Source organism: Cataglyphis hispanica, chromosome 16 (genome assembly GCF_021464435.1).
Source record: "Cataglyphis hispanica isolate Lineage 1 chromosome 16, ULB_Chis1_1.0, whole genome shotgun sequence".
In the NCBI taxonomy this organism is placed as follows: Eukaryota; Metazoa; Arthropoda; class Insecta; order Hymenoptera; family Formicidae; genus Cataglyphis; species Cataglyphis hispanica.
In genome coordinates this window covers 4,705,110-4,715,311 of record NC_065969.1, presented here as the reverse complement: position 1 = coordinate 4,715,311, position 10,202 = coordinate 4,705,110, and the positions used below count along the sequence as shown (strand labels likewise).

At 29.0% G+C, this 10,202-nt stretch overlaps 2 protein-coding genes across 4 annotated transcripts; one reads left to right on the top strand and one right to left on the bottom strand.

Annotated features, from left to right (window-relative positions):
- Positions 1 to 105: 105 nt before the first annotated feature.
- Positions 106 to 4,281, top strand: LOC126855346 (RILP-like protein homolog). 2 transcript variants are annotated; one of them, XM_050602913.1, is made up of 6 exons: positions 106 to 946; positions 1,050 to 1,167; positions 1,294 to 1,421; positions 1,853 to 2,223; positions 2,473 to 2,571; positions 2,634 to 4,281. In XM_050602913.1, the coding sequence occupies exons 1-6, from the start codon at positions 635 to 637 to the stop codon at positions 2,755 to 2,757; spliced, it is 1,152 nt and encodes a 383-aa protein (XP_050458870.1). In that variant the 5' UTR covers positions 106 to 634; the 3' UTR covers positions 2,758 to 4,281. The 2 variants fall into 2 exon arrangements, with proteins under 2 accessions (XP_050458870.1, XP_050458869.1); XM_050602912.1 differs by having other exon boundaries at positions 107 to 946; positions 1,050 to 1,191.
- A 151-nt stretch (positions 4,282 to 4,432) lies between these two features.
- On the bottom strand, positions 4,433 to 10,191 carry LOC126855336 (microprocessor complex subunit DGCR8). Of its 2 annotated transcripts, none has more exons than XM_050602884.1 (7): positions 10,060 to 10,191; positions 8,205 to 8,678; positions 7,946 to 8,029; positions 7,429 to 7,813; positions 7,062 to 7,333; positions 6,502 to 6,938; positions 4,433 to 6,347 (listed from the first exon to the last, which is right to left on the bottom strand). In XM_050602884.1, exons 2-7 carry the CDS (start codon positions 8,647 to 8,649, stop codon positions 6,015 to 6,017), a joined length of 1,956 nt encoding a protein of 651 aa, XP_050458841.1. In that variant the 5' UTR covers positions 8,650 to 8,678; positions 10,060 to 10,191; the 3' UTR covers positions 4,433 to 6,014. The 2 variants fall into 2 exon arrangements, with proteins under 2 accessions (XP_050458841.1, XP_050458842.1); XM_050602885.1 differs by having other exon boundaries at positions 8,205 to 8,667; positions 10,060 to 10,190.
- Between the last annotated feature and the right edge of the window lie 11 nt (positions 10,192 to 10,202).

The window sequence follows — 10,202 nt, the reverse complement described above, 5'->3', positions numbered from 1 at the left end:
AATTTTTCTCGTTCCTAACGTTTCGCGATATTCCGAAAGAAGGCGTTCCTCTCGTCGTGAACTCGATGAATTTGTCACCGTGCACGCACACACACGTATATGACGTATAGACCGTGAATAATCTCAATCATCTGCTCCGCACCTCCCATGTATGCGACCGGAATTTAAACATGATGTTCTGAATAGAATTTTGTTATGATATCACTCATCGGAACGTGTTGTACTTTCCGAATTGGTGTTCAATCTAAAAACGACGAGTGCACGATGCAAATGTTCACCGCACGATTGAGGAGCAAGCTGTTATTTTGACAATTAACGCCACACCTAAATTACGCAATTTATTATCATAAATTCCAAGTGTATTTATTCAAAGTATATTCCAAGAAGAAGCCTTCTTTCTCGATATCTTCTAGTGCGTGCATGAAATCCGTGTAGTTGGCTGTGATGTTTGTAAATTTATCCTATATGTACACAATTCTGTAAAGATTACGAGCATAGAAACATTTGAATCCAAGATTTCGATCTGTAAAAAGGGAAAAAGATTATTTGACCAAAAAGATATCTATGAGACTTCCTTTTTCCTAACAGTTGAGCAAGTTTATGCGTAAAGCGCGCTGCAACAAAAATTGTATTCATGCCTTTTTGCCTGAGAAGTAACGCAGTTTGCAAAATGGAAGAATATTCTGTTGCATCTGATGTGTCAGTGGTTGATGTATATGACATTGCGTCAGAGATAGGAAAGGAATGTGAAAAGCTTATAGATTTGTTTGGAGCACAGTCAGTGACTAATCTTATGCCAAAGGTAATCAATGCTTTAGAATTACTTGAAAATCTTGCTATTAAGAATGAACGTGAAAATACTACGGTACAAGAGCTTAGCGCTAAGATCTCTCAGCTTGAGAGTGACAAAATTGGCAAAGCTGAGGATAGACAACGATTTGAAAAGGTACTTGTTATATTTATGTAATATTAATTTTGTTTTAATTTATGAATTCTTGATTGATAGTACAACATGCTCTCCATTGTTTTACATTTATTTGATTTTATAGGAATTGGAGCAAATCGAAGAACACTGGAGACAGGAATCCCGTGACTTAGTAGCCATGGTTACTAGATTACAAGAAGAGAATAGACGATTAGCCGAAGCTCTGCAAGAATCAAGTGATAGTCAGTACAGCAGTAAACAAACAAGTACTAACACATTTAACTCTTTACTAATCCAATGGTTTTAAAAATATTTCATTAAATATTAACAAACGAATGAAATAATTATCTGTATTATATAATTTTTAGCTATCACACCTAGTCAAGAAGTTGATATAGCAGTTCTGCAACATTTAAGATCCATGATAGATAAGCAGAGAGATCAGATCCGCGCTAGAGATCGAGAATTATCGCAAAAGACTGCAGAAATTGAAAATGTAAATTGGTATTTATATCTGTATACAACTCAATTATATGTACACGAAGAATAGAAGAATTTTTTCATCATTAAATTTTTCGTTTTAACTATCAAATATAGGCATGCAACTTGATAGATAGTTGATATATACTATCTCCCCAGGATAATTGGCTTGATAATGACTAAGAAGAATTTTTATCACAGTAAATATAATGGTAGAATAAAGACAAAGAAACTGATTGGAATCATCGCTTACAAAATTATTGCACATTAAAATGTACAAGGTCAAGTCTGCTGAAAAATTGCACGCCTGTACTTGAGAATTAATACTAATTACATAATAGTTACGTTTTTCTTAATTTACATTTACGTTTCTGCATGTTTTAACATTATAATATATTTTTATAAGCTACTAAGAAAATAAATATACAATTTTATTGTTTTGTATAGTTGACTGCACAGGTAGAGAAGCTTACTGTAGTTGGACGGGAACTGAAACGTAAACAACGACAAGCGCAAATGCAAGCCCGCGGTTTAGTAGAGGAGAGGGCAGACTTTTTGGCTCAACTGCAGGATCAGAACCGGGAACTTATAAATCTCCGGGGCCGACTTGGCATGGCTAAAAAAGAAAACGAGGATTTAAGTAAATTACAAGGCTGTCCCGATTTAACGAATAAAGCAATTTATGACTTGGACGATCCTGATAGACCCAGATTTACGACTGCCGAACTTAAAGAGATTTTGCACGAACGAAATGAATTAAAAGCAAGAGTTTCAGATCTTGAAGACGAACTAGAATTGTATCGACCAAAACCTGAAATGTACGTCGTTAGGCGTTAGCAATTTTATATAAAGTATATTATATAACTTAAATTACATAAATTACATTAAAAAATTACATAATTACATAAAATTTTTACGAAAATATCATATAATTATATATATGATATTTTATTCGAATGATATGTGTAATTATAGTATTTGCATATGTATAAATTATATACAGATATATCATCAAAAAAAATATTTTTCTGCATAAAATAAACTTATATTATTTTTATATTTTACAGACCAGAGGATGATAAAGATGCACCTGTACAAGGACCACTTCCTTATGAACCAGATGATGCACCCTGGAAGAAGTCCTCTGAATCTGGCATTCGTAAATTGTATGTATTTAACGTCTTATATGTGTTTCTTGCTATGTATATAACATAATGTTAATTTGCAGCTTTCGAAAGATATTCTCGGAATCCAGCAGCAGTTTTCTCGGAGGTAGTAGTCCCAGACGAAGTCTTTCTAGTCTTTCGAAGATGGCCCTATCTGGTAGCAGTACCTGTGATACATCTATATAATGTTTTCTTAAAAATACATTGGATAATTTTAAATAACTGGATCGAATAACCAAGGATAACGTTGCTTATAAGCATACACTTTTCATATACATTTTCATTTTCATTACATATTCTAACTGCTTGATATGCATACAATTTTAACATATATATGGATCTTTATAACAAAGACAGTTGCATTATTAAGACCTGATTTATAGTGAATAGATAGATGTGCATGAAAGCTGAGCAACTGAAAATTTAAATATAAACCCATAATGAAAGAGAAGACATGTATGTATATACTTGTATAGTTGCATAAAAGGACAATGTACATTTAGCTACACGACCTTAGTATATTACATAACTTTGCTCGTATATAGCTTTAGTTATTTTTTATTATGTATCTCTTTTTAGGCATGAAATTCTAGAGATTAAATTTATGTATAGAATATTTGATGCATGTAAAGATGGCACAAATAGAAAAGAACATTCCTAATTTCTTATAAAAGTATTAAGTGCGTGTAGGTTTAATTGTATATTGTGTGATACCAAAGTATTTGATTATTGTTTACTAATGACCTTTTAAAGATTTATATTCTATCTTTTGGTAATTTATTTTATTGTATTGATATGCGATATTAATCTATTGCAACTTTACAATTAAAGTAACAATTCTCTTAAAAATGTTTTTGAATAAATTCTATCTTGATCACAATTTATATATATAATATATACATACACACTTTTTATCTTATTTATTAGCTTTTTAATATATTATTTCATACATTTAATGTATCAAAATGTATTTAGTCAAAACAGATAATGTTGAACTTATATATTGTTGCATTTGTTTTTACATTTTATATACTACTTATAGTTATAAGCAATGACATATCTCTGTATTCAATTTTTCTATTTTATTTACAATTCTTTGCGAATGAACGATATCGGAATCTAACATATTTCAGAATTTGTGCCACTTATTATTAATATAAAAATAAATGTGACTTTCCTTTTCATGTTGCAATTGTAAATATACTCATAAAACAAATCGTTTAGCTATATAATCATTTCAATATGTGATATGTTCGTATAGAAATATTAGTGTTATTTTTCTTAAATATACGATATAATTAAAAAGTTATTAATACACTTTTATAGCAAACATCACAATATCCAAGTAACTAAAAAATAGCAAAATGAAGATGTATTATTATCTTAGAAAATTATCTATAACGTAAAGTTAATAAGTAATCAAAAGAGAAATCTTTCTGCAATGATATATAACAAGATGAAAGTTATAAAGATTTGAGAAGCTTAGATGATTATAGGAGACTTGTCTCACAATATTATGTCAAGATTAGCTATTTCTAAACAAAATATAATTGTTATGTTACTTGGACTTGTAATGTCTATCTCAATATTACTTATCAATTTTAAATAATTTAGAGTGATCCAAAAAACGAGTTCAACAAACAAGTAGTACGAATGTAGAACGAATTATATAATGCAAATTATAATAAAATAAAATGAATGTGATTCATAGCTATGGTAAAACATCCATAATACGTTTTATAAAACCAGCAGTATTAAAGTAAAATTTGATATACTTGAAAGATATAGATAGCTATTTATCTAGTTCCATTGAAAATATTTTATGATGTGATGGAATGTATATGCATATCAGTATATAATCCACTTTATATCGGACATATACTTTTGAAAGTGTTTTATGAGTATATCTTTTAAATATAGATTGAATCCATATTAATTTATTTTAATGTTGTACTCACAGCGAGAAAGAGAGAGATTCATTATATATTCGTATATATATTAATCTCTAAACATTTTTTAGATTTTTATACTAGTAAAATAGCCAAGACAGAAAATAAAACTTTTTGCAGAGTAAAAACATCAGTTTTTGGAACGAGATTAAATAATATTAAGATATTTGTATAAATATATTTGTTGCTTCAATGGCTAAACAAGTTTTTATTGACCCTAATGGGATAATTTAAAATTGTTTAAAATCTTTATACAACACAAATACAACATAATAACAGATAGATTTATCCCTTTTCCTAATATAGTTCTCGATATAGTTATACTATAATCAATAATTTTAGATTCTTAGATATAAGATCAGAAATATAAAACAATAATATGAATGTGACAAGTTGTATACAATGTTGTCCATGATACTATAAGTAAATAGGTTAAAAACCTAGTAAATTGTAAAAAAAATAAATAGTATCTTTCTGGAAATGAGAAAATGTATTACAATCTCATAACTATAATAATCTGTTCATATAGAATATCCTAGCTCGAGATTAAAGTTTGATTTAAATGTGTGTTACATGTTTCAATCTTCTCATGTACAATTCTGATTATGCACATATATATATTAAAATTTATACACACATTGACAGATATGAATACAAATTATTAAACGATTTTTTTACATACTATATTATTTTAAATGTCGTAAATTAATACTTAAAAATGATTTAGTATTTACAATAAAATTTCCATGGTCAAAACTCAGACTGATGCTCACATAGGCAGTATCATAGTCACACATAAGTGTTGCGTCATATATGAATATAATTATAATAAGTAAATCATGAATTATTCAATAGTTATTCAGACTCTATTGTAGTCAAATTAAGATAAAATGTATGTGTTTAATATAAAATTTATCTATTATTAAAATTTATATATTATTTATTAATATAAATAAAATTAATCTCTAAATCTATGTATTAAAATTGATTTTTTTTTAACTAAATAGTGTGTTTTGTTCTATATGTTCATTTTCTAAACAAGATTACATGAAAATCGAAATTATTCGAATTATTTTGAACTTATTTATTGAAATAGTTTTTTATCAACATTGTACACTAGGCACCATATAAAATGCCTTAATACTTACTGCGAATACAGATAAAGACTTTTTAGATATTGGTACATTTCATTTTTAACAAAGAAATGAACAACATCAAACATTATACGGTATTTATCATATTCTTATATCTCAATTTTGATACATACATTTAATATTTCAGCAACTTAAAGAAATATTTGAAAGCTATATGAGATTATTGTATAAAGATAGTGTAAAGATATTTATATATATATAAAAATTATAATAGCGTAGGCAAATATACATATATGTATATAATTTCTAAAAAGTATTATACACATATCTTACATCTCTTTCATATATTTTTTTTTACTAATATTGTTCTACACAAATCTCTCTATGGAAAATAATTTTTTTATAAATCTACATTATTTAAATTAGCTGCAGATCCTGTTGGTAAATCTGGTGGTACAAACTTACCAATAGGTTGTATCGCTTCGCGTTGTTCGGCTAACTTTTTCATTTCTTGTCTAAGTTTATCTAAAATAGCATGATTTGGCTGATTAACGGCGGCTTTGCCTTGCAAAAGGGTTATTTCTTGTTCCAATTGTTTTTTTTCCTTGAAGGATTTTACACTTCGCGATCCATAAAGACGCAACAAGGAACCCCAAGATTGTATATGCGGATGTATAAGCTGCAGTATCGCTTGTGCCGCTCGCTGTTTACCATCTTTCTTATTACGGCAAACCTAATATATGCAACTATTATTATCATGTTACAATAATTATTTCAAAAATATATAAAGAATATATAAATATATAAAATACCTTAAAGCATATATACAATTCTTATTATTTACTGTTATTTATTATTCTATTTATATTAAGTAGAGAGAAACTTACAACAGTAGCTTCATGTTTTCCAACTGTCATTGTAAATTCATTTCGTTGATGCTTCAATGTATTTACTGAATAATTAATATGCATATCTCCCAAACCATAGTTTCTTTGCAAGCAAGTTATCAAGATAGCATGTGGTGAAGGCTCTGTGGTTTTCGCACAAAATTCCGCGACACGCGGGTCTGTGATAGATATTTCATCAAAGAACGAGAGATCTGCGTCGGAATTCCCTCTAGATGCTTTTATCGTACGACTAGCGTTATTCGATCCGTTATCTCCACCATTATCGCCGGATATTTTATCCTTCATTTGAGGAATTAAGATTTCAAGTGTCTTTCGAGCTGCATTTGCCTTTGCTTGCTTTTTACTGCTACCGAATCCGCTTCCATATTCCATGTCATTAATACAAACTACCGCGGAATACGGTGTCGCTGCGTTTTCTAATAAAAGTATCAATTCCACGTTTGTAATAATTTTTGTAATAATTTACAAATAAATAATAATAAATATTAAATATATAACACTATATTTTGCATATTATTAAATAATATATAAGTATGTACCTAATTCTTTAAATTTATATGTCGGTTGTTTTTTTAGCGCGTGTTGCACGTATTCGTGAAGAATACACACGTAACTTTTGCCAGATGGATTCATTATCCAATGTTTTGCAGGTCTCTGTCCATTATCATCACCAGCAGTATTCCCACTGCTAACTGCACTGGAACTACTGACAGGGAAAGTTATTAATTTTGTACCATCTGGTAAAGTTGGACGCTCAAGTTGCTTACGATGTTTTTTATTTTTCGTAAATTTCCGACGCGCTGACCAAGATCTAAAATTGGATAATAAAATTGGTCAATATCAACAAAGTATATATCAAAAGCAAATTTTCTCCAATAATATAGTTATCTCAAATTTGATACTTACTGAAACCTCATTACTTTAATAGATTTGAAACGAAACAAAGATTGGCAATAATTCCTCAATTGCTCGCTATCTAACGAATGAGCCGCTCGATTTTCTTGTATGGTTTCAATTTTTGCGCTGGGAAGACTGCAAGTTTCAGCGTTTGGTGCACGTTCCATTTCCTTCTTTTGCTCCTCTTCCTCTTCTATTAACGCTCTTTTATACTGAAGACAAGGTATGGCACTTACAGGAACTTCGTGCTTCCTGACGCTTCCCGGACCGAGAAAATACGGCTTTGCTAGAGTACAAACTCTGCTTTGTTTATGAAGATATAATGGCATCCCGCTATTATGCGTTACTTGTACCCAACCCTCAGGGAGAACATCAAAATGATTATGTCCAATTTCTAAAAGAAAAAAAGATAAAAGCAACATGAATATGAAATAATTATATAATACAATACCAAGATTACAATTTATTTGTAAACAGATAATTTACAAAATTTATATACTATGACATAGTAATTGTACTTACATACCATCTAAAACAAGTTTTTCCTTTTCTTCATAGGGTAAGCTATCTTTTTTGTCTCTCCTTTTTCCTTTAAATTCCTCGGGTAGACCTAATACATAATAATTAAAATAAGAAAATAAAAACTTGACAACTCTGTATACATAAAAAAAAATAAAAAAAAAAAAAATATTCAAATAATCTTCCTTTCTTTGCTATAAAGAACAATCTGATCTCGAAAACATAAAAGTTAATTATCTTATTTATTGAACTTGTAGAAACATCACCTTCTTCTAGCATTGCTTCAATTTCTTCATCCGGCACATCAGAATCCATACTTTCATCTGTATCTGAGTCACTATCAGAACCATCATTCTGTTCTGGATGACGATCTAGATCATCTAGCACATCAAATTGTCGTAAGTCGTCAGAAGTAGTATTCATATCTATGTTATGTTCTGGAGTTCCCTGATATGAACCATTATGTAAAGCATCTTTGTCAATTACATTTTCTCCATCCATAGTATCGCTACAATGACTATCATCTGGCATGTCAAAAGACATAATATTGTGATCTAATTTTGTTGATTTTGTATATGGTGTCACCCAGTTTTGATTCTCGCGTTGTGGGCAAGAAATTACTCCGCAATCCAATGTATTTTGATTTTGATTATTTTCACTATCTTTTGATGCTGTAACTTCCATAGTTGTCTCTCTTGTAGTAACTTCCATTGCATATGTGTGAAGTATCTGTTAAAATACTATAAAATGCAAATGAAAAGCTCAGATGTTTAGGTGATAACTAATTGCTACACAAATAACAGTAGAATAGTCCAATTCTTTTATTTTCTATTATTTATCTGCCAGACAAAGCATCTGATTTCGCGATAGAACCTAAATATCTGAGTTCTGGTTATAATAGTATTGACTTTTCACAATTGCGTACACACATATATAAAATTGTAATTATACAATGTATACAAATTAAATATAGCTAATAATAATAAATATCCAGTAAACTTAAATCCATAGATTAATACGTATTAAGCACGTTGTATGGCCACACCACTTCCACCAATGACACCAAAGTCCAATCAATTTGAAACCACACAAATGGCAATGAAAATTGGACATTTGCATTAGTGTTAGCAGTCTGGGGCCTATTACGTATCCATGAGAGCATATTATGTACAAGTAAATCGTTACTTTATCATCAGATTCTCTGGGTGGCTGAGAGTTCCATCGCATTACTGAAACTCCAGATCTAGACAAGAACAACATTGAGAGATTGAACCTGTTACTAGCTGGAGTTCTGCGATAGTGCTAATTAAAACTGTATACTTGGTCTTCAGCTCAGCAGACAAACGTACGCTTGAAAATTATGTTTACTGAATACATACAAAAAATCTCTTATGCATCAACAAATAGGCTTTAAATATATAAGATATATGAACTTATGCAATACTGTTGGTCACATATATGGTTTGTTACACGAAATGAATGATCTTTTTATATATACAGTGTTTCTATTAACTTTGTTGCACATTTCCAGAAAACTGTTAAAAATATTAATATATTTAAACTTAAATTTCTACAAATAAAGAGTTATTACATACTAGATAAAAAATAAAATAGTAATTAAATTCATATATATTAAATTCATATTTTTAAAGGTTTTGTTATTCTTAATGTCTTTTTAAGAAATATTTTTAATAACGCGTACACTAACACTTTTACAAAGATTTAAAATAAGTATAAACATGTTCCTTATGTTATTAATTTTGAACATTTACTGAAATAAATTAATTAATTGTATAGAATACAATAATTTTTTGATCAAAACAAATTATTGCGAGCGATATTTCAAGTTTTGTAATTGTCGATGCATTATTTTATATATATATATATATATATATATATATATATATATATATATGTTATAATATATATATATATATATATATTCACTTTCACTCTGTTTTATTATAAACAATGACAAAATTATAATTGTAATTTGCAAATACAATAAGTGTGATCATATTACACTGCAAAAATTGACGCAATCGATTTAAAAGGAGAGAGAACGAGTTTTGCATTGCTCACCATATCAATGATAACGAAATATTAACGTACGCTGCTTACCCATTATCAATTTATTTATTTCCACCTACTATATGGAGCCGCATAATCTCTACAGGCATTTATACAATTTATTTTTATGATTGTAATGTAATTTATTTTATTATGAAAATACCAAAACACAAGGAGATACAGTTGGGAAAAAA